General features: G+C 41.6%; 1 protein-coding gene across 5 annotated transcripts in view; it reads left to right on the top strand.

The window, feature by feature from the left end:
* The window catches only part of ZNF618 (zinc finger protein 618), a 692,337-nt gene that overhangs the window by 581,141 nt on the left and 83,856 nt on the right, over nt 1-27,340 (top strand). For 3 of the 5 annotated variants that reach the window (XM_053696019.1, XM_053696016.1, XM_053696017.1), the window contains exons 11-13: nt 3,523-3,570; nt 9,379-9,462; nt 23,730-23,807. In XM_053696019.1, the coding sequence (XP_053551994.1) occupies nt 3,523-3,570; nt 9,379-9,462; nt 23,730-23,807 (210 nt within the window). The remainder of the gene's footprint in view (nt 1-3,522; nt 3,571-9,378; nt 9,463-23,729; nt 23,808-27,340) is intronic. The other 2 variants (XM_053696021.1, XM_053696018.1) reach the window with 1 other exon arrangement.

Genomic DNA, 27,340 nt, shown 5'->3' with positions numbered 1-27,340 from the left:
CTGAGAGCAATATTCAAAAGCGCTTCAGGCATGGCCTCAGTTGGCTTCGGCCAAATTCATCAGATTCCAGTCGGACAACATCACGACTGTGGCATATGTCAATCATCAAGGGGGAACAAGGAGTTCCTTAGCGATGATAGAGGTATCCAAGATAATCAGTTGGGCGGAGGCCCACTCTTGTCATCTGTCAGCGATCTACATCCCAGGAGTAGAGAACTGGGAACCAGATTTTCTAAGTCGACAGACTTTTCATCCGGGGGAGTGGGAACTTCACCCGGAGGTATTTGCCTCATTGATTCTCAGATGGGGCAGACCGGAATTGGATTTGATGGCATCCCGACAGAATGCCAAGCTTTCAAGATACGGATCCCGGTCAAGGGAGCCTCAGGCTGAACTGATATATGCCTTGGCAGTGCCTTGGTTGTTCAGCCTAGCTTATGTGTTTCCGCCGTTTCCTCTCCTCCCACGCGTGATTGCTCGAATCAAACAGGAGAGAGCTTCAGTGATCCTGATAGCGCCTGCGTGGCCACGCAGGACTTGGTATGCGGATCTAGTGGACATGTCCTCTCTGCCACCGTGGAAACTTCCATTGAGACCGGACCTTCTCATTCAAGGTCCTTTCCAACATCCAAATCTAATTTCTCTGATTCTCTGATTCAGTTATCAATACTTTGATACAGGCTAGAAAGCCTGTCACTAGAAAAATCTATCATAAGATATGGCGTAAATTTCTTTATTGGTGTGAATATAAGGGTTACTCATGGAGTAAAGTTAGGATTCCTGGGATTCTGTCTTTTCTCCAAGAAGGATTGGAAAAAGGGTTATCAGCGAGTTCCTTAAAGAGACAAATTTCAGCTTTGTCAATTCTGTTTCACAAACGTTTGGCAAATGTACCAGATGTTCAGTCTTTTTGTCAGGCTCTATCTAGGATTAAGCCTGTATTTAGACCTATTACTCCTCCCTGGAGTTTGAATTTAGTTCTTCGAGTTCTTCAAGGGGTTCCGTTTGAACCTATGCATTCCATAGATATTAAACTGTTATCTTGGAAAGTTTTGTTTTTGGTTGCTATTTCTTCTGCTCGAAGAGTTTCTGAGCTTTCAGCGTTACAGTGTGATTCGCCTTATCTCATATTTCATTTTGATAAGGTGGTTTTACGTACCAAACCTGGTTTTCTTCCTAAGGTTGTTTGAATAAGAATATTAATCAAGAAATTGTTGTTCCTTCCTTGTGTCCTAATCCTTCTTCTAAGAAGGAGCGTATGTTACATAACTTGGACGTGGTTCGTGCCTTAAAGTTTTACTTACAGGCAACTAAGAATTTCATTGTTTATTCCAGAAAGCGTAGGGGTCAGAAAGCTACGGCTACCTCTCTTTCTGTTTGGCTGAGATTTATCATCCGCCTGGCATATGAGACTGCTGGACAGCAGCCTCCTGAAAAAATTACGGCTCATTCTACTAGGACTGTGGCTTCCACATGGGCTTTTAAAAACGATGCATCTGTTGAACAGATTTGTAAGGCTGCGACTTGGTCGTCCCTTCACACTTTTTTCAAATTTTACAAATTTGATACTTTTGCTTCTTCTGGGGCTATATTTGGGAGAAAGGTTCTTCAAGCAGTGGTGCCTTCCGTTTAGTTTCCTGTCTTCTCCCTCCCTTTCATCTGTGTCCTATTGGTTTCCCACAAGTAAGGATGAAATCCGTGGACTCGTCATATCTTTGTAAAAGAAAACTAAATTTATGCTTACCTGATAAATTACTTTCTTTTACGATATGACGAGTCCACGGCCCACCCTGTTCTTTTTAAGACAGTTTTTCTTTATATTTTTTGTAAACTTCAGTCACCTCTGCACCTTTTTAGCCTTTCCTTTTCTCTTCCTATAACCTTCGGCTGAATGACTGGAGGTGGAGGGGAAGGGAGGGGCTATATATACAGCTCTGCTGTGGTGCTCTTTGCCACTTCCTGTTACCAGGAGGTTAATATCCCACAAGTAAGGATGAAATCCGTGGACTCGTCATATCGTAAAAGAAAGTAATTTATCAGGTAAGCATAAATTTAGTTTTTCCAAATTCTACAAATTTGATACTTTTGCCTCAGCTGATGCTTCTTTTGGGAGAAAGGTTCTTCAAGCCTTCAGTTTAGGTCCGCCTGTCTTGTTCTCCATCCCTATTCATTCTGTGTCCTCTAGCTTGGGTATTGTTTCCAACTAGTAATTACAATGTTTTGTGGACTCTCCATGCCGTAGGAAAGAAAACTAAATGTATGCTTACCTGATAAATTTCTTTCCGGGCATGGAGAAGTCCATGACCTGCCCCTATTCAAATTAAGACGGCAGGTTTTTTGTCTAGTCCTCAGGCACCTCTATACCCTTGGGTTATCTTCTTTTCCCGTTTCCCTTCGGCCAGGAGGGAATATCCCACTAGTAATTAGAATGTTTCGTGGACTCTCCATGCCCGGAAAGAAATACATTTATCAGGTAAGCATAAATTTTGTTTATATATATATATATATATATAAAACCAAAGTAACATTATATAGCAAGAGAAGGATAATATATAGGAGCGCCAATGGCTAGGGTATACACCAGGTCACTATAGGGTTATACACCACTTATAATGAAGTATAGCTTAGATCAGCAAATACAACTAGTAAGAGTCCTCAATCTCTTAATGAATAAAAATATATTAAAAAAGAACCATGGATATAAGTGGAATGTATTCCAGGTACCCCCACCGTTAGGGGAGTATCTGGTGGTACAGATTAATAGTATATGTCAAATACTAAACAGTATAATTGCATATGAAAAGGAATAAGAAGTAAAAATGTGTGGGTGAAAAAATCAAAAATAATAATGAAAAATTGATTAAGCAATTATAGCTTGACCAGTATAATAGTATAGTATTATTGCTTAATCAATTTTTCATTATTATTTTTGATTTTTTCACCCACACATTTTTACTTCTTATTCCTTTTCATATGCAATTATACTGTTTAGTATTTGACATATACTATTAATCTGTACCACCAGATACTCCCCTAACAGTGGGGGTACCTGGAATACATTCCACTTATATCCATGGTTCATTTTTAATATATTTTTTTATATATTTTTTAATATATTTTCCACAATAGCAATTTTACTCTTATTTAATATTATCCATATTAAATGTATTCGTTCTGCTCCTTCTATTCATGATATTATCTAATATTTTCTAATATCTTTGTACCTGTTGATTAAACACTGTTTTATCCAAATCATTAAGAGATTGAGGACTCTTACTAGTTGTATTTGCTGATCTAAGTTATACTTCATTATAAGTGGTGTATAACCCTATAGTGACCTGGTGTATACCCTAGCCATTGGCGCTCCTATATATTATCCTTCTCTAGCTCTATCTAGGACCCAGTTAGGGGGTCCATTTATAGTGTAGCTGGTATACTAATCCTAGGCGGTAGTCATTTAACACAGCCTTTATAACATTATATAGCACATGTACATGTAATTAATACTTTTGTTTGTTACAGCAGACGCCGTCAGCCCTATGATTTCTAGTCCGTTCCCGTTGATACAAAGTAAGTTTGAAATGTTAAGTCGTAAAATTACTTGCTCTAACAGATTAGAATGTTATTTTTTCGACTATTATGGCTCTTCAATAAAGTAAAATATTTAGCTTTATTACATTATGCATGTCCTTACAGCTTTGCTTTATTCTTTAGAAGAGGGATCTTATTATTTAGATATATGGAGCCATAATCACACGTTGTGTAATTCTCTGCTAGGGTAAATGTTTGATTTAGTGTACTATCTGATAAATGCAGCATTCTGTTGTTAGGCAATTGGGCTGTAGTTAATGTTTGTCAAGGTTGGAACCCATCAACTAAAAAGTGGTAGTACAGACACTATCCTGCACTCTGAAAGGGATGCAGAACGTGACACACTTGATTTGTTGGGATAGAATTAGAGATGTAGTCAGATTCAGGCAGAAATCAATTGTTTGGCACTATAGTATCAAAATGAGATCCAGTGGGGTAACGTTCAAGCAAAGGGCAGCAACTGGCAGACAACATAGTAGCAGAATTGGATCCAAAGGGGTAGTCAAGTTAAAGCAAAGGTCAGAAATGTCCAGGTAGTTACAGGCAACGTCAGCATTCAAAAGTATGGTCAGTGGCAAAAGCTCAACATATAGTACAGAACACTCTGGAACAAACTCTAATAAGCTGGCAAAGATGGCCATTGTTAGTGTTATTAAATAGACATGACCCATCAAGAAAGCATGACAGAGTTGCAACTAAAGAATATAACAACTGACATAGAAAAAAAATGTAGGAGTGTGCATTTGCATCCTTCGTGAGGATCCGAATGCAGAAGAAGGCAGCCGCTCATAGGATTCAGCTCTTTTTGTGAAAGTCCAACATGCTGGGATCTGGATTTTCACAGATTGTAGTGTGTCGAACTTTCAGAAGATTAAATGCGGCTCCAGAAATAGCCGAATCCCACTAGCAACGGCATTCGGATCCTCACAAAGGATCTGAATGCACACCCCTAAAAAATGCATACAGTATAAAGTGCTAGTTGGCTTCGGTTCATATTATGAAATATACTATATGACATATACTATAATAGACAACATGTCAGTACCAGAATACACTACAAACTTAATGCTGGCTAAGTGATATAATACCATGCTAGTTAGATACAGTACTAAGCTGCATGCCACAGATAGTGTACAGTATTAAACTATTTAAATAACAATTATGGTGTGAGGTTCTAGGATGCATGTCAGATACACTATGGCAGGTTACTTACCAGATACAATATACTGTAAGTCAATAAATATGGTAAATGGTCCTAGGATGCATGTTACATATACTGTATAGGGTGCTATAGAAGTATTTCTTCTATAAAGGTAAGACGAGTCCACGGATTCATCCATTACTTGTGGGACATTATCCTTCCCTACAGGAAGTGGCAAAGAGCACCACAGCAGAGCTGTCTATATAGCTCCTCCCTTAGCTCCACCCCCCAGTCATTCTCTTTGCCTACTCTAAGTACTAGGAAGGGTAAAGTGAAAGAGGTGATAAAACTAGCGGCAAAGAACTCAGGTTTTGCCATTTTAGTGCGTAGAACGTTATGGCTTAAGTCCTGGTCTGCTGATATGTCATCAAAGGCTAAAATTTTAGCCATCCCTTTCAAGGGTAAGACCCTATTCGGGCCTGAACTGAAAGAGATTATTTCAGACATCACTGGAGGGAAAGGCCATGCCCTTCCTCAGGATAAGACAAATAAGATGAGGACCAAACAAAATAATTTTCGTTCCTTTCGAAACTTCAAAGGTGGTCCCTCTTCCTCTTCCCCTGCTGCAAAGCAAGAGGGGAATCTTGCTCAATCCAAGTCAGTCTGGAGACCTAACCAGACTTGGAACAAGGGTAAACAGGCCAAAAAACCAACTGCCACCAAGACCGCATGAAGGGGTAGCCCCCGATCCGGGACCGGATCTAGTAGGGGGCAGACTTTCTCTCTTCGCTCAGGCTTGGGCAAGAGATGTTCAGGACTCCTGGGCTTTAGAAATAATAACCCAGGGGTATCTTCTAGATTTCAAAGATTCTCCCCCAAGGGGGAGATTCCATCTTTCTCAATTGTCTGTAAACCAGACAACAAGAGAGGCGTTCTTACGCTGTGTAGAAGACCTATATTCCATGGGAGTGATCTGCCCAATTCCGGAAACAGAACAGGGGCAAGGGTTCTACTCCAATCTGTTTGTGGTTCCCAAAAAAGAGGGAACTTTCAGACCAATTTTGGATCTCAAGATCCTAAACAAATTCCTCAGAGTCCCATCCTTCAAGATGGAGACCATTCGGACTATTTTGCCAATGATCCAGGAGGGTCAATATATGACCACCGTGGACTTAAAGGATGCGTATCTACACATTCCTATCCACAAAGATCATCACCAGTTCCTCAGGTTCGCCTTTCTGGACAGGCATTTCCAGTTTGTGGCTCTTCCCTTCGGGTTGGCCACAGCTCCCAGAATTTTCACAAAGGTGCTAGGGTCCCTTCTGGCGGTTCTAAGGCCGCGGGGCATAGCTGTGGCGCCTTATCTGGACGATATCTTAATCCAGGCGTCAACTTTCCAACTAGCCAAGTCTTACACGGGCATCGTGGTGGCTTTTCTAAGATCTCACGGGTGGAAGGTGAACATACAAAAGAGTTCACTTATCCCTCTCACAAGAGTTCCTTTCCTGGGAACTCTGATAGATTCAGTGGACATGAAAATTTTTCTGACGGATGTCAGGAAATCAAAAATTCTATCCATCTGCCGAGCTCTTCATTCCATTCCTCGCCCGTCAGTGGCTCAGTGTATGGAGGTAATCGGCTTAATGGTAGCGGCAATGGACATAGTTCCATTTGCTCGCTTGCATCTCAGACCACTGCAACTTTGCATGCTCAAACAGTGGAATGGGGATTATGCAGATTTATCTCCTCAGATAAATCTGGACCAAGAGACCAGAGACTCTCTTCTTTGGTGGTTGTCATAGGATCATCTGTCCAACGGAATGTATTTCTGCAGGCCAGCGTGGGTCATAGTGACGACGGACGCCAGCCTATTGGGCTGGGGTGCAGTCTGGAATTCCCTGAAAGCACAGGGATTGTGGACTCAGGAGGAGGCTCTCCTCCCGATAAATATTCTAGAACTGAGAGCGATATTCAACGCGCTTCAGGCGTGGCCTCAGCTGTTGTCAGCCAGATTCATAAAATTCCAGTCGGACAATATCACGACTGTAGCATATATCAATCATCAGGGGGGAACAAGGAGTTCTCTAGCGATGATAGAGGTTACCAAAATAATTTGATGGGCAGAGACTCACTCTTGCCATCTATCAGCAATCTATATCCCAGGAGTGGAGAACTGGGAAGCAGATTTTCTAAGTCGTCAGACTTTTCATCCGGGGGAGTGGGAACTCCATCCGGAGGTGTTTGCACAATTGATTCAGCAATGAGGCACACCAGAATTGGATCTGATGGCGTCTCGTCAGAACGCCAAACTTCCTCGTTACGGGTCCAGGTCAAGGGATCCTCAGGCAGTACTGATAGATGCTCTAGCAGTACCCTGATCGTTCAACCTGGCTTATGTGTTTCCACCATTTCCTCTCCTTCCTTGTTTGATTGCCAGAATCAAACAGGAGAGAGCTTCTGTGATTTTGATAGCACCTGCGTGGCTACGCAGGACTTGGTATGCAGACCTGGTAGACATGTCATCTCTTCCACCATGGACCCTGCCACTGAGACAGGACCTTCTGATTCAAGGTCCGTTCCAGCATCCAAATCTAGTTTCTCTGCGACTGACTGCTTGGAGATTGAGCACTTGATCTTATCCAAGCGGGGGTTCTCTGAGTCGGTCATAGATACCTTGATTCAGGCTCAAAAGCCTGTCACCAGGAAAGTTTATCATAAGATATGGCATAAATATCTTTATTGGTGCGAATCCAAAGGCTACTCATGGAGTAAGATCAGGATTCCTAGGATTTTGTCCTTTCTCCAAGAAGGATTGGAGAAGGGGCTATCAGCTAGTTCCTTAAAGGGACAGATATCTGCTTTATCAATTCTACTGCACAAACGTCTGGCAGATGTTCCAGACGTTCAGTCGTTCTGTCAGGCTTTAGTTAGAATCAAGCCTGTGTTTAAACCTGTTGCTCTGCCATGGAGTTTGAATTTAGTTCTTAAAGTTCTTCAATGGGTTCCGTTTGAACCTATGCATTCCATAGATATTAAGCTTCTATCTTGGAAAGTTCTGTTTTTAGTTGCTATCTCTTCGGCTCGAAGAGTTTCTGAACTATCTGCATTGCAATGCGACTTGCCTTATCTTGTTTTCCATGCTGATAAGGTGGTTTTACGTACCAAACCTGGATTCCTTCCTAAGGTTGTTTCTAATAAGAATATTAATCAGGAAATTGTTGTTCCTTCTCTGTGTCCTAATCCTTCCTCTAAGAAGGAGCGTCTATTGCACAACTTGGACGTGGTTCGTGCTTTAAAGTTTTACTTGCAATCGACCAAAGATTTTCGTCAAACATCTTCTTTGTTTGTTGTCTATTCTGGAAAACGTAGAGATCAAAAAGCTATGGCTACCTCTCTTGCCTTTTGGCTAAAAAGCATCATCCGTTTGGCATACGAGACTGCTGGACAGCAGCCTCCTGAAAGAATTACAGCTCACTCTACTAGAGCGGTGGCTTCCACATGGGCTTTTAAAAATAATGCTTCTGTTTAACAAATTTGTAAGTCTGCGACTTGGTCTTCGCTTCATACCTTTTCCAAATTTTACAAATTTGATACCTTTGCTTCTTCGGAGGCTGTTTTTGGGAGAAAAGTTCTTCAAGCAGTGGTACCTTCTGTTTAGCCATCTGTCTTGTCCCTCCCGTTCATCCGTGTCCTGTAGCTTTGGTATTGTATCCCACAAGTAATGGATGAATCCGTGGACTCGTCTTACCATTATAGAAGAAAACTAAATTTATGCTTACCTGATAAATTGATTTCTTCTATGGTAAGACGAGTCCACGGCCCGCCCTGTCATTTTAAGACAGATTATATTTTTTTATTTAAACTCAGTCACCTCTGCACCTTGTAGTTTCTCCTTTTTCTTCCTGTACCTTCAGTCGAATGATTGGGGGGTGGAGCTAAGGGAGGAGCTATATAGACAGCTCTGCTGTGGTGCTCTTTGCCACTTCCTGTAGGGAAGGATAATATCCCACAAGTAATGGATGAATCTGTGGACTTGTCTTACCATAGAGGAAATCAATTTATCAGGTAAGCATAAATTTAGTTTTTTACTAACATAAATTTAGTTTTTAATTACATACCACCTATAGTATCATTAACTACATTCCAGCTATGGCGTGTGTACCAGACTACATGCCTAGAAGACTATACAATACTAGGGTACATTCAGGTTGATCTATAAGTGTAAAACCATATATGCAGTTTATATTGTATAATGTCTTCTGCAGGCTATAGCTGTAGGCTCATAGCTTACATGTTACTGGCACATTTCCTAGTACCATATACTATAGCTTGCATATAACCCAGTACCACATAGTGTATCATTTTAATGCTTACACTGTAGCCAATGTAATGCCTAATACTGTATCTAATAATTACTGTATCTGACCTGTAGCTTAGTACGCTAGATAACCTAGTGGGCCATGTAACCTAATGCCTAATACATAGGTAGTAAAATTGCGAGCTAATAATAATGGCGCCCTTGGCAAAAGCACATTGAACACAATAAATGTTGTAGAAAATAAACTCTTGTTTATGTCAATTTCTTAACCATGATATCCTAAGTGTCCTAGTCTTCACATCCAGCTATTTTTCTTTAATTTTCTGAGGTAAGGGATGGAAGAAAAAAATAAAAAGGACTGATGAAACGGATAACAAGACATTAAAAGAAGACAAAAGTGGAAAAGCAGAAGGTAGGAGCAAATATTTGGTTGTCATAACTTGTAATACATAGATCATTTATGTGACTGTTAAGCAATGTTCAAACCCACAGCTCAGTCACACCTAAATCCACACTGCAGCCCATGCACATGTGCACAGCTCAGCAACACCCATAAGTCAGTCATATCTATAACTCACAGCTTAGTCACACACAGACCTACAGTTTGGCCACACCTATACATCTCTCACATCCAAACCCATCAGCTCATCCATGCCCACACCATAGCTCAGCCACACACCATAAACTGACATATCTGTGACTTCCACCTGCTTCTTCTCTACCTGCCTAGCTCCTAATGTTGCCAGTCCCACCTTCTTCTGCTCTACCCACCTAGCTCCTAATGTTGCCAGTCCCACCTTCTTCTGCTCTACCCACCTAGCTCCTAATGTTGCCAGTCCCACCTTCTGCTCTACCCACCTAGCTTTGTTGCCAGTCCCATCTACTTCGCCTTTACGGACCATTCTTCTAATGTTGCCAGTCCTACCTACTTCTCCTCTACCCACCTAGCTCCTAATGTTGCCAGTCACACATACTTCTCCTCTACCCACCTAGCTCCTAATGTTGCCAGTCACACATACTTCTCCTCTACCCACCTAGCTCCTAATGTTGCCAGTCCCACATACTTCTCCTCTACCCACCTAGCTCCTAATGTTGCCAGTCCCACATACTTCTCCTCTACCCACCTAGCTCCTAATGTTGCCAGTCCCACTTACTTCTCCTCTACCCACCTAGCTCCTAATGTTGCCAGTTCCACTTACTTCTCCTCTACCCACCTAGCTCCTAATGTTGCCAGTCCCACCTACTTCTCTACCCACCTAGCTCCTAATGTTGCCAGTCCCACCTACTTCTCCTCTACCCACCTAGCTCCTAATGTTGCCAGTCCCACCTTCTGCTCTACCCACCTAGCTTTGTTGCCAGTCCCATCTACTTCGCCTTTACGGACCATTCTTCTAATGTTGCCAGTCCTACCTACTTCTCCTCTACCCACCTAGCTCCTAATGTTGCCAGTCACACATACTTCTCCTCTACCCACCTAGCTCCTAATGTTGCCAGTCACACATACTTCTCCTCTACCCACCTAGCTCCTAATGTTGCCAGTCCCACATACTTCTCCTCTACCCACCTAGCTCCTAATGTTGCCAGTCCCACATACTTCTCCTCTACCCACCTAGCTCCTAATGTTGCCAGTCCCACTTACTTCTCCTCTACCCACCTAGCTCCTAATGTTGCCAGTTCCACTTACTTCTCCTCTACCCACCTAGCTCCTAATGTTGCCAGTCCCACCTACTTCTCTACCCACCTAGCTCCTAATGTTGCCAGTCCCACCTACTTCTCCTCTACCCACCTAGCTCCTAATGTTGCCAGTCCCACCTACTTCTCCTCTACCCACCTAGCTCCTAATGTTGCCAGTCCCACCTACTTCTCCTCTACCCACCTAGCTCCTAATGTTGCCAGTCCCACCTACTTCTCCTCTACCCACCTAGCTCCTAATGTTGCCAGTCCCACCTACTTATGCTCTACCCACCTAGCTCCTAATGTTTCCAGTCCCACCTACTTCTCCTCTACCCACCTAGCTCCTAATGTTGCCAGTCCCACCTACTTCTCCTCTACCCACCTAGCTCCTAATGTTGCTAGTCCCACCTACTTCTCCTCTACCCACCTAGCTCCTAATGTTGCCAGTCACACATACTTCTCCTCTACCCACCTAGCTCCTAATGTTGCCAGTCCCACATACTTCTCCTCTACCCACCTAGCTCCTAATGTTGCCAGTCCCACCTACTTCTCCTCTACCCACCTAGCTCCTAATGTTGCCAGTCCCACCTACTTCTCCTCTACCCACCTAGCTCCTAATGTTGCCAGTCCCACAAACTTCTCCTCTACCCACCTAGCTCCTAATGTTGCCAGTCCCACATACTTCTCCTCTACCCACCTAGCTCCTAATGTTGCCAGTCCCACCTACTTCTCCTCTACCCACCTAGCTCCTAATGTTGCCAGTCCCACCTACTTCTCCTCTACCCACCTAGCTCCTAATGTTGCCAGTCCCACCTACTTCTGCTCTACCCACCTAGCTCCTAATGTTGCCAGTCCCACCTACTTCTCCTCTACCCACCTAGCTCCTAATGTTGCCAGTCCCACCTACTTCTCCTCTACCCACCTAGCTCCTAATGTTGCCAGTCCCACCTACTTCTCCTCTACCCACCTAGCTCCTAATGTTGCCAGTCCCACATACTTCTCCTCTACCCACCTAGCTCCTAATGTTGCCAGTCCCACCTACTTCTCCTCTACCCACCTAGCTCCTAATGTTGCCAGTCCCACCTACTTCTCCTCTACCCACCTAGCTCCTAATGTTGCCAGTCCCACCTACTTCTCCTCTACCCACCTAGCTCCTAATGTTGCCAGTCCCACCTACTTCTCCTCTACCCACCTAGCTCCTAATGTTGCCAGTCCTACATACTTCTCCTCTACCCACCTAGCTCCTAATGTTGCCAGTCCCACCTACTTCTGTTCTACCCACCTAGCTCCTAATGTTGCCAGTCCCACCTACTTCTGTTCTACCCACCTAGCTCCTAATGTTGCCAGTCCCACCTACTTCTCCTCTACCTACCTAGCTCCTAATGTTGCCAGTCCCACCTACTTCTCCTCTACCCACCTAGCTCCTAATGTTGCCAGTCCCACCTACTTCTCCTCTACCCACCTAGCTCTTAATGTTGCCAGTCCCACCTACTTCTCCTCTACCCACCTAGCTCCTAATGTTGCCAGTCCCACCTACTTCTCCTCTACCCACCTAGCTCCTAATGTTGCCAGTCCCACATACTTCTCCTCTACCTACCTAGCTCCTAATGTTGCCAGTCCCACCTACTTCTCCTCTACCCACCTAGCTCCTAATGTTGCCAGTCCCACCTACTTCTCCTCTACTCACCTAGCTCCTAATGTTGCCAGTCCCACCTACTTCTCCTCTACCCACCTAGCTCCTAATGTTGCCAGTCCTACATACTTCTCCTCTACCCACCTAGCTCCTAATGTTGCCAGTCCCACCTACTTCTCCTCTACCCACCTAGCTCCTAATGTTGCCAGTCCCACCTACTTCTCCTCTACCCACCTAGCTCCTAATGTTGCCAGTCCCAGCTACTTCTCCTCTACCCACCTAGCTCCTAATGTTGCCAGTCCCACCTACTTCTCCTCTACCCACCTAGCTCCTAATGTTGCCAGTCACAGATACTTCTCCTCTACCCACCTAGCTCCTAATGTTGCCAGTCCCACCTACTTCTCCTCTACCCACCTAGCTCCTAATGTTGCCAGTCCCACCTACTTCTCCTCTACCCACCTAGCTCCTAATGTTGCCAGTCCCACCTACTTCTCCTCTACCCACCTAGCTCCTAATGTTGCCAGTCCCACCTACTTCTCTACCCACCTAGCTCCTAATGTTGCCAGTCCCACCTACTTCTCCTCTACCCACCTAGCTCCTAATGTTGCCAGTCCCACATACTTCTCCTCTACCCACCTAGCTCCTAATGTTGCCACTCTTAAATGCCTAGCTCCAAATATTGTCATTCCCACCGGCTTCTCCTCTACATGCCTAACTCTTAATATTTAAAACAGAAGTCAGCAGCACTGTCCAGGCTTTATATAAAAGAGCATGAAACATATTTTTTGACCCAGTCTTGTTGAAATAAAGGTCTTCTATATAAAGCCTGGACAGTGCTGCTGAGTTCTGTTTTGGATTTGCTCTACATAAGGTTTGGCTGTTACCATACAACAGCTTGCACGGGGGAGGACTGGCTGTACTTCTTTTGAATCTTTAACTCCTAATATTGTCAATCCCACCTGCGTGTCCTCTACATGCCTAGCTTCTAATGTTGCCACTCCCACCTGTTTCTCATCTAGCTGTCTAACTCATCATATTGACACTCCCACCAGCTTCTGTTTTACCTGCCTAGCTCTTAATGCTGCCACTCCCACATGTTCTCGTCTACTTGCTCATCATCTAAAACTGCCTATGCACCTGCTCATCTTCCTGCCCAGCGCCCTGTCATTTCAATTTGCTTATCCTCTGTAACCAGCAACTAAAGTTGCCACTTCCACTTGCTCTTAATCTACATCAACAAGGTATACTCGCCCAACCCATTTCCACAATTAAAGGTACAGTCTACTTAATAATTGTTATTGTTTGAAAAGATAGATAATCCCTTTATTACCCATTCCCTAGTTTTGCATAACCAACACAGTTATATTAATACACTTTTTACCTCTGTGATTACCTTGTATCTAAGCATCTTCTGACAGCCCCCTTATCTCTGTGCTATTTAGAATCTTGCATTAAATCCAAATAGTCCTGCTTTATAAATAACTCCACGTGAGTGAGCACAGTTATCTATATGACTCACATGGACTACCATTGTTTAGAGATAAGAGGCGGCCTGCAGGAGCTTAGAAACAGTAAAAAAAAATAGAGGTTATAAACTATATTAATATAACAATGTTGGTTGAGCAAATCTGGGGAATGGGTAACAAAAATGTTATCTATCTTTTTAAACAATAAAAAAAATCAAGTAGACTGTACATTTTAAGCTGTGCACAAGCTTTTATAGTGCACTGTGCTACACTTTAAAGATGTGGTGATGTCACAAGTTCAAGTAATGTTCCAGCTCCATTACACAGGGGCTACTCTTAATATCACTTGTACAATGCAGCCTCCTTTAAGAAGTGAAAAAAGTAAAAGTAATTTACAGGTAAAGCAGGTAAAATAAAAAAAAGGTATGTACAGCCACTGTGACTGCCATCCTGGCATATAGCACATATGGCTCCTGTGCACCTAGCTTGCTCTGGAAGCTACTAGTTCTTTTCACCTGTCACTCATCACATGTTGATCCCAGATCCTATTCCTCAAACTGCCTATGGCTCTCGAAATGAATCCTCCCAGAAGTTGCTCTGCTGTCAGCTTTATTCCTGAATCTGCCGTCACAACCAAACTGCCCTTAATAGCGACTTCACTCGCTTGTGGTACTTGATCTTCCCCATTTCACTGAGACAAACCCCTTCATCTGCATTAATAGGGTGCCGTGTTGCTTTTTGTCAGATGGTAACGAAAAGTGTTTGTGCTTAGCTATATGTCAGTGCTCATAACTGTGTCTGGATTTAATGTTGTCTAAGTGTACCTTGTGTTACTGTAGCTTATTGTTCAATGTATAAACATGTGCCACTAAATTTGTATATGTGGCTTTAAAACAAGGGTTCATACGTTTATTTGAAACTTAGAAGGCAGCAACAAGATTATTGAGGAGCTAATTTCTTAGTCTCCAGGGAAGGATGTTATTTAAAGCTGTATGTTAAAGAATCAAACATTTTTCGTTCATTAAAATGACACTAAACTGCTGGGTATAACTACAGTATTAGGGTTACTACTCATCATGGTATTCTTTTCTTCTGTTAAGTGTGATCAGTCCACGGGTCATCATTACTTCTGGGATATTACTCCTCCCCAACAGGAAGTGCAAGAGGATTCACCCAGCAGAGCTGCATATAGCTCCTCCCCTCTACGTCACTCCCAGTCATTCTCTTGCACCCAACGACTAGATAGGATGTGTGAGAGGACTATGGTGATTATACTTAGTTTTATATCTTCAATCAAAAGTTTGTTATTTTAAAATAGCACCGGAGTGTGTTATTACCTCTCTGGCAGAGTTTGAAGAAGAATCTACCAGAGTTTTGCTATGATTTTAGCCGGAGTAGTTAAGATCATATTGCTGTTCTCGGCCATCTGAGGAGTGAGGTAAACTTCAGATCAGGGGACAGCGGGCAGATGAATCTGCATAGAGGTATGTAGCAGTTTTTATTTTCTGACAATGGAATTGATGAGAAAATCCTGCCATACCGATATAATGTCATGTATGTATACTTTACACTTCAGTATTCTGGGGAATGGTACTTCACTAGAATTACACTGTAAGAAATACATAAAGCTGTTTAATAACTAGAGATTATGTTTAACGTTTTTGCTGGAATGTAAAATCGTTTTCATTTGCTGAGGTACTGTGTGAATAAATGTTTGGGCACTATTTTTCCACTTGGCAGTTGCTTAATCTGTTTTTCTGACAGTTTCTGTTCTCCCTCACTGCTGTGTGTGAGGGGGAGGGGCCGTTTTTTGGCGCTTTTACTATGCATCAAATATTTCAGTCAGCAACTCATTGTATTCCCTGCATAATCCGGTTCATCTCTACAGAGCTCAGGGGTCTTCAAAACTTATTTTGAGGGAGGTAATTTCTCTCAGCAGAGCTGTGAGAATTATAGTTTGACTGAGATAAAAAACGTTTATTCTGTAATTTGTTTCCTGCTTTCAGAATTTGTTATCTTTGCTAATGGGATTAAACCTTTGCTAAAGTTGTGTTGTTTACCAGGATTGAGGCTATAACTGTTTCAATTTATTAATTTTCAACTGTCATAGATCTTCTGTGCTTCTTAAAGGCACAGTACGTTTTAATATTATTCTAATTGAATTGTATTTCCAAGTTGCAAGTTTATTTGCTAGTGTGTTAAACATGTCTGATTCAGAGGATGATACCTGTGTCATTTGTTGCAATGCCAAAGTGGAGCCCAATAGAAATTTATGTACTAACTGTATTGATGCTACTTTAAATAAAAGTCAATCTGTACAAATTGAACAAATTTCACCAAACAACGAGGGGAGAGTTATGCCGACTAACTCGCCTCACGTGTCAGTACCTACATCTCCCGCTCAGAGGGAGGTGCGTGATATTGTAGCGCCGAGTACATCTGGGCGGCCATTACAAATCACATTACAGGATATGGCTACTGTTATGACTGAGGTTTTGGCTAAATTACCAGAACTAAGAGGTAAGCGTGATCACTCTGGGGTGAGAACAGAGTGCGCTGATAATATTAGGGCCATGTCAGACACTGCGTCACAGGTGGCAGAACATGAGGACGGAGAACTTCATTCTGTGGGTGACGGTTCTGATCCAAACAGACTGGATTCAGATATTTCAAATTTTAAATTTAAACTGGAAAACCTCCGTGTATTACTAGGGGAGGTGTTAGCGGCTCTGAATGATTGTAACACAGTTGCAATACCAGAGAAAATGTGTAGGTTGGATAAATATTTTGCGGTACCGACGAGTACTGAGGTTTTTCCTATACCTAAGAGACTTACTGAAATTGTTACTAAGGAGTGGGATAGACCCGGTGTGCCGTTCTCACCCCCTCCGATATTTAGAAAAATGTTTCCAATAGACGCCACCACAAGGGACTTATGGCAAACGGTCCCTAAGGTGGAGGGAGCAGTTTCTACCTTAGCTAAGCGTACCACTATCCCGGTGGAGGATGGCTGTGCTTTTTCAGATCCAATGGATAAAAAGTTAGAGGGTTACCTTAAGAAAATGTTTGTTCAACAAGGTTTTATATTGCAACCCCTTGCATGCATTGCGCCGATCACGGCTGCAGCGGCATTCTGGATTGAGTCTCTGGAAGAGAACATTGGTTCAGCTACTCTGGACGACATTACGGACAGGCTTAGGGTCCTTAAACTAGCTAATTCATTCATTTCGGAGGCCGTAGTACATCTTACTAAACTTACGGCGAAGAATTCAGGATTCGCCATTCAGGCACGCAGGGCGCTGTGGCTAAAATCCTGGTCAGCTGATGTTACTTCTAAGTCTAAATTGCTTAATATACCTTTCAAAGGGCAGACCTTATTCGGCCCGGGTTGAAAGAGATTATCGCTGACATTACAGGAGGTAAAGGCCATGCCCTGCCTCAGGACAAAGCCAAGACTAGACAGTCTAATTTTCGTTCCTTTCGTAATTTCAAAGCAGGAGCAGCATCAACTTCCTCTGCACCAAAACAGGAAGGAGCTGTTGCTCGCTACAGACAAGGCTGGAAACCTAACCAGTCCTGGAACAAGGGCAAGCAGACTAGGAAACCTGCTGCTGCCCCTAAAACAGCATGAATTGAGGGCCCCCGATCCGGGATCGGATCTAGTGGGGGGCAGACTTTCTCTCTTCGCCCAGGCTTGGGCAAGAGATGTTCAGGATCCCTGGGCGCTAGAGATAATATCTCAGGGATACCTTCTGGACTTCAAATACTCTCCTCCAAGAGAGAGATTTCATCTGTCAAGATTGTCAACAATCCAGACAAAGAAAGAGGCGTTTCTACGCTGCGTACAAGAGCTCTTGTTAATGGGAGTAATCCATCCAGTTCCACGATCGGAACAGGGACAGGGGTTTTACTCAAATCTGTTTGTGGTTCCCAAAAAAGAGGGAACTTTCAGACCAATCCTGGACTTAAAGATCCTAAACAAATTCCTAAGAGTTCCATCGTTCAAGATGGAGACTATTCGGACAATTTTACCTATGATCCAAGAGGGTCAATACATGACCACTGTAGATTTAAAAGATGCTTACCTTCACATACCGATTCACAAAGATCATTATCGGTACCTAAGGTTTGCCTTCCTAGACAGGCATTACCAGTTTGTGGCTCTTCCATTCGGATTGGCTACAGCTCCAAGAAGCTTCACAAAGGTTCTGGGTGCTCTTCTGGCGGTACTAAGACCGCGGGGAATCTCGGTAGCTCCATACCTAGACGACATTCTGATACAAGCTTCAAGCTTTCAAACTGCCAAGTCTCATACAGAGTTAGTGCTGGCATTTCTAAGGTCACATGGATGGAAGGTGAACGAAAAGAAAAGTTCACTCGTTCCACTCACAAGAGTTCCCTTCCTGGGGACTCTTATAGATTCTGTAGAAATGAAGATTTACCTGACAGAGGACAGGCTAACAAGACTTCAAAGTGCTTGCCGCACCCTTCATTCCATTCAACACCCGTCAGTGGCTCAATGCATGGAGGTAATCGGCTTAATGGTAGCGGCAATGGACATAGTACCCTTTGCACGCTTACACCTCAGACCACTGCAACTGTGCATGCTAAGTCAGTGGAATGGGGATTACTCAGACTTATCCCCTTCTCTGAATCTGGATCAAGAGACCAGAAATTCTCTTCTATGGTGGCTTTCTCGGCCACATCTGTCCAGGGGGATGCCATTCAGCAGACCAGACTGGACAATTGTAACAACAGACGCCAGCCTTCTAGGTTGGGGTGCCGTCTGGAATTCTCTGAAGGCTCAGGGACAATGGAGTCAGGAGGAGAGTCTCCTGCCAATAAACATTCTGGAATTGAGAGCAGTTCTCAATGCCCTCCTGGCTTGGCCCCAGTTGACAACTCGGGGGTTCATCAGGTTTCAGTCGGACAACATCACGACTGTAGCTTACATCAACCATCAGGGAGGGACAAGAAGCTCCCTAGCTATGATGGAAGTATCAAAGATAATTTGCTGGGCAGAGTCTCACTCTTGCCACCTGTCAGCAATCCACATCCCGGGAGTGGAGAACTGGGAGGCGGATTTCTTAAGTCGTCAGACTTTTCATCCGGGGGAGTGGGAACTTCATCCGGAGGTCTTTGCCCAAATACTTCGACGTTGGGGCAAACCAGAGATAGATCTCATGGCGTCTCGACAGAACGCCAAGCTTCCTCGTTACGGGTCCAGATCCAGGGATCCAGGAGCAGTCCTGATAGATGCTCTGACAGCACCTTGGGACTTCAGGATGGCTTACGTGTTTCCACCCTTCCCGTTGCTTCCTCGATTGATTGCCAGAATCAAACAAGAGAGAGCATCAGTGATTCTAATAGCACCTGCGTGGCCACGCAGGACTTGGTATGCAGACCTGGTGGACATGTCATCCTGTCCACCTTGGTCTCTACCTCTGAAACAGGACCTTCTGATACAGGGTCCCTTCAAACATCAAAATCTAACTTCTCTGAAGCTGACTGCTTGGAAATTGAACGCTTGATTTTATCAAGACGTGGATTTTCTGAGTCAGTTATTGATACCTTAATACAGGCTAGGAAACCTGTTACCAGAAAGATTTACCATAAGATATGGCGTAAATACCTATATTGGTGTGAATCCAAAGGTTACTCTTGGAGTAAGGTTAGGATTCCTAGGATATTGTCTTTTCTACAAGAAGGTTTAGAAAAGGGTTTATCTGCTAGTTCATTAAAGGGACAGATCTCAGCTCTGTCCATTCTGTTACACAAACGTCTGTCAGAAGTTCCTGACGTCCAGGCTTTTTGTCAGGCTTTGGCCAGAATTAAGCCTGTGTTTAAAACTGTTGCTCCACCATGGAGTTTAAACCTTGTTCTTAATGTTTTACAGGGCGTTCCGTTTGAACCCCTTCATTCCATTGATATAAAGTTGTTATCTTGGAAAGTTCTATTTTTAATGGCTATTTCCTCGGCTCGAAGAGTCTCTGAATTATCAGCCTTACATTGTGATTCTCCTTATTTGATTTTTCATTCGGATAAGGTAGTCCTGCGTACTAAACCTGGGTTCTTACCTAAGGTAGTTACTAACAGGAATATCAATCAAGAGATTGTTGTTCCTTCTTTATGCCCAAATCCTTCTTCAAAGAAGGAATGTCTACTGCACAACCTGGATGTAGTCCGTGCTCTAAAATTTTACTTACAGGCAACTAAGGAATTTCGACAAACGTCTTCTCTGTTTGTCATTTACTCTGGGCAGAGGAGAGGTCAAAAAGCTTCCGCTACCTCTCTTTCTTTTTGGCTTCGTAGCATAATTCGTTTAGCTTATGAGACTGCTGGACAGCAGCCTCCTGAAAGAATTACAGCTCATTCTACTAGAGCTGTGGCTTCCACTTGGGCCTTCAAGAATGAGGCCTCTGTTGAACAGATTTGCAAGGCTGCAACTTGGTCTTCGCTTCATACTTTTTCCAAATTTTACAAATTTGACACTTTTGCTTCATCGGAGGCTATTTTTGGGAGAAAGGTTCTTCAGGCAGTGGTTCCTTCTGTATAAAGAGCCTGCCTATCCTTCCCGTCATCCGTGTACTTTTGCTTTGGTATTGGTATCCCAGAAGTAATGATGACCCGTGGACTGATCACACTTAACAGAAGAAAACATAATTTATGCTTACCTGATAAATTCCTTTCTTCTGTAGTGTGATCAGTCCACGGCCCGCCCTGTTTTTAAGGCAGGTAAATATTTTTTAATTTATACTCCAGTCACCACTTCACCCTTGGCTTTTCCTTTCTCGTTGGTCCTTGGTCGAATGACTGGGAGTGACGTAGAGGGGAGGAGCTATATGCAGCTCTGCTGGGTGAATCCTCTTGCACTTCCTGTTGGGGAGGAGTAATATCCCAGAAGTAATGATGACCCGTGGACTGATCACACTACAGAAGAAAGGAATTTATCAGGTAAGCATAAATTATGTTTTTTCAACTGTTCCTGCATCCATCTTTAAAGGGACAGTCTACTCCAAATTTTCAGTGCTTAAAGGGACACTCAAGTCAAAATTAAACTTTCATTATTCAGATAGAGCATGCAATTTTAAAAAGCTTTCCAATGTACTTCCATTAAAAAGTCCAGTCTTTTTATATTTAAACTTTTTAAGTCACCAGCTCCTACTGAGCATGTGCAGAATTCACATAATAAGCGTATATGCATTTGTGATTGGCTGATTGCTGTCACATGGTACGTGTATGCATTTGTGTTTGGCTGATGGCTGTCACATGGTACAGGGAAGAGTGGAAATAGAAATAACTTTTAAAATTGTCAGAAAAAAAAAATCTACTATTCATTTGAAGTTCAGACTAAGTGCTATTGCATTGTCGTTATCTTGCATTTGTTGATTATGCAAATCTACTGTGTTGACTGGTCCTTTAAAACTTATTACTTATTCCCCAGTTTTGCATAACAACACGGTTATATTAATACACTTTTTACCTTTTTACTTTTTATATCTAAGCCTCTACAGACTGCCCCCTTATTTCAGTAGTTTTGAAAGATTGCATTTTAGCCAATCATTGCTGACTCATAAATTACTCCACAGGAGTGAGCCCAATGTTATCTATATGGCACACATGAAATAACTGCCAAGATAAGAGGCGGCCTTCCACAGTTTAGAAATGAGCATATGAGCCTACCTAGTTTTAGCTTGCAACAAATACAAAGAGAACAAAGCAAATGTGATGATAAAAGTAAATTGGAAAGTTGTTTAAAATTGTATTCTCTATCTGAATCATGAAAGAAAATATGTGGGTTTCAAGTCCCTTTAATATCCCTTTAAATACCACTTATTTTAGTGGCTGAATATGCACTCTAGCAATATTTCAGCATGTTGATGATGGAGCAAAAATTACAAATATAAGACATGAAAAAGTTAAAAAAAACTCCTGCACATTATTAACGAGACATCAAAATTGTTTTCTTTACTGAGTCTAAAAAATATATATATTTAAAGATTTGTTTCTGGAGGCATGTTCCAGTCAGCCAATCAGCTACTGAACCTTGCATATCCTGAATTTCCTATCAGTTTCAGTATCAGTATTTTTTTATTTTATTTTTTTAACGGTTTTAGATGAACTTTTTTCATGAAAAACCTATTTTAATATGGTTTACCACATGTTTGTTAGACTTATTTAGTGGTATGTCTCTTTAGTCGTATCATTTCATGCAAATAAAATATGCTTCATCTGCTGTTTTCGTAACAGCCAATAACAAGTTCTGGGCAATTATCTCACTATCTTTAGGTAGATCTTCTATATCCTTCAAGGTTGATGCATTATTATGCAGTAATTTTCCTTGGAAGTAAAAGTTTGTTTATCAGATGAGCTCTCTGCTTACAGTTATTAATTATCTGTATTGGCCTTAAAGGTGTGTTGGCTTTCTTCCCATGACATTAAAAAGCCAAGGAAAGGTAAGGTCCCATCTGTTCATAATTAGCTGACTACAGCGTTTTAAAGGGAGAGTGTATTGTAAAATGTCCTCCCTTTAAATTTGTTGCCAGTTATCCATTTTATATGCTGGAGTGTATTAAATTGCTTATGAATATATCCTTTACCTTTATTTGGCTTTTGAAGTAGCTAATTTTGCCTGTGGTATTCCCACATTTTAATGAAAATGTCAATACAATTTTTTTTTATTATTAAATTTTCCAATGTACTTCTAGTATCAAATTTGCTTTGTTCCCATGGTATTCTGAGGCACTACATGCCATCGAGTGCTATTGCAAATAGATAACATTCTTGAAAAACTGCTTCCATATAGTGCTGCTACAGAGGGCGAACTCCTGAGCTTTTCTCAACTATAGATATCAAGAGATTAAAGACAATTTGATAATAGAACATTACATATTAAACAGCTTTCTAATTCACTTCTATCTGAAACATGAAAGAAGAAAAAATAGGGTTCCTGTTCATTTAATTATTGGCTATAAAAAAGTTTTATATAAATATAGCCAGTGAAAGAAATTATGCTCCCAATGTGAGGTAGGAGTGATACGTAATACAATTTTAATTTTCAATTGTTCTCTCTGAGTATTGGGTTGGTATACAGACATATATAATATAAAAAAGCATGTGTGTGTACAGAAAGTGATAAAAATAATGACATCTGATTTTCCTGTAAGCTCAACCCAGCTTACAGGTCCCTATTCTGAACAGGAACAGTAAAGTCAAACTTAAACTTTCATGATTCAGGTAGAGCATATAGTTTTAAGAGACTTTTCAATTAATATATATTATGAAATGGTGCACAGTATTTCTATATGCACACTTTCTGAGGCTCCAGCTATTACTGAGCATGTGCAAGAGTTCACAGTGTAAACGTTTATGACTCTCAAAATCCCACTGGCATGGTGAGAAATCGCACACAATCTTTGTGGGCTTTTTATGTGCATTGTTTTGTAATATAGGTGTCTCTCCACCAGGACTATTAAATACAATAGAATTTAAAGAATTAGTACTTAGTCTGAATATTGAATGAGCAGTTGATTTTTTTTTCGGACAAATTTTAAAATGTACTTCAATTTCATGTGACAGCCATCAGCCAATAACAGACTTATATACATATACACTGTGAACTCTTGCACATGCTCAGTGGTATCTGGTACCTCAGAAAGTGTGCATATAAAGACTGTGCACATTTTAATACAGGAAGTAATTTGGAAAGTCTCTAAGAATTGTATGCTCTATTTAAATCATGAGAATGTAATTGTGTTTTTAGTGTCTCTTTAACAGACACACGCCCTTCATCAAATGGTTTGCACAGCTTTGGCTTTTCTACTGGATTTCTTTTCATGTGAATTTTTCTTTCCAGCGAATACTTTCCAATTTCTGATAATGTTTTAATATTTTTGTTTTATACAGAGCCCTATACATGTGGTGCTTGTGGTATTCAGTTCCAGTTTTACAATAATCTTCTTGAACACATGCAGTCCCACGCTGGTAAGTAATTGTTATTTTGTCAATATTATAAATAAAGTTTTGAGTTTTCACTTAAAGGGACATAAAACCCCAAATTTTTCTTTCATGATTCAGATAGAGTACACAATTTCAAACAACTTTCCAATGTACTTCTATTATCATATGTTCTTTGTTTTTTGTTATTCTTTGTTAAAAAGCAGGAAGGTAAGTTCAGGAGAGCGCACGTGTGTGCAGGATTATATGGCAGCAGTTTTGCAACGTTATACATTAGCAAGAGGACTAGATGGCAGCACTATTTCCTGTCTCCAGACATGTGCACACTACCTATCTAGATATCTCTTCAACAAAAAAATAACATGAGAACAAAGCAAATTTGATAATAGTCAATTGTTAATTGTTTTAAAATTGTATTCTCTATCTGAATCATAAGTGCAAAAATCAGGGGCAGTTCTACACCTTAATGGGGAATGAAACCCAATATTTTTCTTTTGTGAGTCAGATGAAACAGACCATTTAAACAACTTTCCAATGTACCTATGTCATCTAATTTGCTTTGTTCTATTAGTATTGTTTGCTGAAAAACATACCTAAGGAACTAGCTGCTGCTTGGGGGCTGCCTTTAATCATTGGTTTACCAGCTTTGTTCAGCTAGCTCCCAGTAGTGTATTGCTGCTCAGTCAACAAAAGGAAACCAAGAGAATTGAAGCACATTTTATACTAGAACTAAATTTCGAAAAATGTAAAATTGTATGTTGTATTTGAATCATAAAGAAAAATGTGGGATTGCGTGTCCCTTTAAGAATATGGGGGTGGATCTAAGAAATGTTTCCTATAAAGCTATGGCATCCAAAGAGTCATAGGAGACACCATTTAATTATGCTTTATTTGCAATCAGAAGCACCCACTTGATTATGTCTTTTGATGCCAGTGAGCCACTATTTTTAAAATGTGGTCTCCACTCGTGTGTATAAGAAGCAAAACTCTCCTGCTGCACATGTTGCCACTGATATTGTTTGTGGCATTTAGTATGCCCATTAAAGGCAGTACTAGTAAGGTTTCATCTTAGAAATTATTTTCTTTTCCTTGTTGTTTTATTATTTTTTTTAATTCAACCCCTAACCCTTCAGTTTACCTGTCTCTGTACTATGTAGAACAGAGGGCATGCATAAAATGTATACTACCTTGCAAATTAATGGCTGTTGGCATCTTTGAAATTTGGGTGCTACTGTAATGATGGAGTGTTCCTAGCAGCCTATTAGGACAGCCACTGATCAAGATAAACCTATAATTAAAGCAGTGTATATTATTGAAAATAAACAAGCTCTTACTTTTATTCCCATTGTATCGCTGCCATTCTCGTAGTATGGCTTCCTGCATGTAGACTACTGATGAACCATTTAGGACCTTATTAGTTGTGAAAGGAGCTGTATATGGTCAGCTTTGTTGCAAAAGAAGAGTCTGACCAAATACTTTACTGACTTAAAAGGAAAATCTACACCAATGACACGCTTACTTTAATGAATAGCTTATCCTGCACCGTGTAGCATTTCTAACTCCATTTTGGATTAAAAACATTTTCTACTTTTTGGTGTGGTGTCTTGCAAAGTAAAATGGCCCCCAACCAACTCGTAAATGTTGATGGTGATTTGTTCATGATGCTTCGAGCATGCATGTTGCAAACCTTTGGCCGTAGAAAGCAGGCACCTTTCTTTCCTAAGATATGGTGAGTCCACAGAATCATCAATTACTAGTGGGAATATCACTCCTGGCCAGCAGGAGGAGGCAAAAAGCACCACAGCAAAGCTGCTGTATATGTCACTTCCCTTACCCATAACCCTCAGTCATTCTCTTAGCCTTCGGTGCAAGGAGGAGGTAATGTTTTGGTGTCTGATCTACAATCAAGATTTTTTTTATTTTAAAGCAGAGTAGGTTTGCTCTGATCTTTCTAAAGGGTCTAGCCTTAGCCCATGTCAGTCTCTTCAGTAGGGCAATGGTGGCTTTTAAGCAATTGGGAACTTGTGGGGTACAATTCTCACTGCGTTTTCCCAAAACATTTTGCTTCCCTATTTAGATAGCCTGAGTAAGTTTATTCATTCTTTCTGTATTTCTACAGGTCCATGTGAGGGATGGCATCCTCTCAAACCAGGTGAGCTGTCCTGCTGCCGGACAGATAAGAGGTAAGTGCCAGTTTTATTTTTCTATGTAAGCAGGGAAAAAATGGTACTTATTCAGCTGAAACGCTGCAGGGGGACGTTTTTTATTATTCCTGTCAGGGTGCAGGTTTTTATGGCAGTTTTTGCAGGCACTGTTAGTGTGAGGAGTTATTTATTTTTATTTATTTTTTTTCAAAGAAGTTTTATTAAGAATCAATGATACAAAAAGATTGACAATATAAACAAGGAAGAATGCCATAATAACAGTCAAGGAATCAATCTTACATAGAAAAATACCAAGTAATTGTGAGGAGTTATTTATTTTATCGATGGCTCAGTGAGGATCCGTTTTTAGTAACAGATTATGTACTTTCTTGGGGGGTTTTATTGTTTGTTTTTAAGTCTGTTTTTCAAGAAAGTTGTTTTAAAGATAAAAAATGGCTTTTTGTCAGCTGTAACTGTGCCTCTTTTTGGGAGGTTCTTATTTTGTGATGTCAGAGTTTTTTTTGGTGCTTTTTTTCACTTCCTGTAAGAGTGAGGTGCCCATATTTCAGATGGCTCTGCTGTTTAGAAGGCTTCTTGCTGTTTTTGCTTCTCTGGAAATCCGGATTGTAAACGGGATCGTTTTTTTCCCTCAGTTTGCTGCGGGTTGCAGGACAGGTAGGACACCTCAGTAATTCTGCTGAGGTGTAGAATGTTACCTGGGGTATGTTTTCTTGATTTGGTACATTTAGGCTGTGCAGGATGTTACCTGTAGCTTATGTTTTAATGTCCAGGTGGAACTCCCAGTACCTTTTTGTTCATGTATTGAAAGAACTTTATTAGCTAAGGTGGATGCTGTTCAGGAGCTTCCTGTTTCAGAGAGCTTCCTGTTTCAGATGTGCCGCAGCTTTCTCCTCAAGCGTCCCAATCCTATTCATCTGCACATGCAATGCCCTGCGTTTCCTCTCAAGCTCCGTCTGGAGTTATTTTGCAAGATATTGCTGCCCAGGTATCTTCTGCGGTATCTGAGGCGCTGTCTGCTTTTCCCATGCTACAGGGAAAACGCAAAAGGAAATTTAAAGAAACAGTAAGGTTTCTGATCCTAAAGTGGCTAATCAAAGTATTTCCTCTCAGAAGTCTGAGGATGAAGATTCTTCAGGGGTGCATCTTAGGGTAAAATTTCTGATTCAGACAGTATAATTCCTTCTACTGATGCTGAAGTTGTGTGGAAGGCTTGCTCAACTAAGAATTGGTTTAAACATTTTTTCTCCTACATTGGTGTGTCCGGTCCACGGCTTCATCCTTACTTATGGGATATTCTCTTCCCCTACAGGAAGTGGCAAAGAGAAACACCCAGCAGAGCTGTGCATATAGCTCCCCTTAGGCTCCGCCCCCCCCCAGTCATTCTCTTTGCCGCTC

This window comes from Bombina bombina, chromosome 12 (genome assembly GCF_027579735.1).
Source record: "Bombina bombina isolate aBomBom1 chromosome 12, aBomBom1.pri, whole genome shotgun sequence".
NCBI classification, from domain to species: domain Eukaryota; kingdom Metazoa; phylum Chordata; class Amphibia; order Anura; family Bombinatoridae; genus Bombina; species Bombina bombina.
The sequence above is the reverse complement of the archived record's forward strand: the minus strand, read 5'-3'. Positions and strand labels throughout refer to the sequence as shown.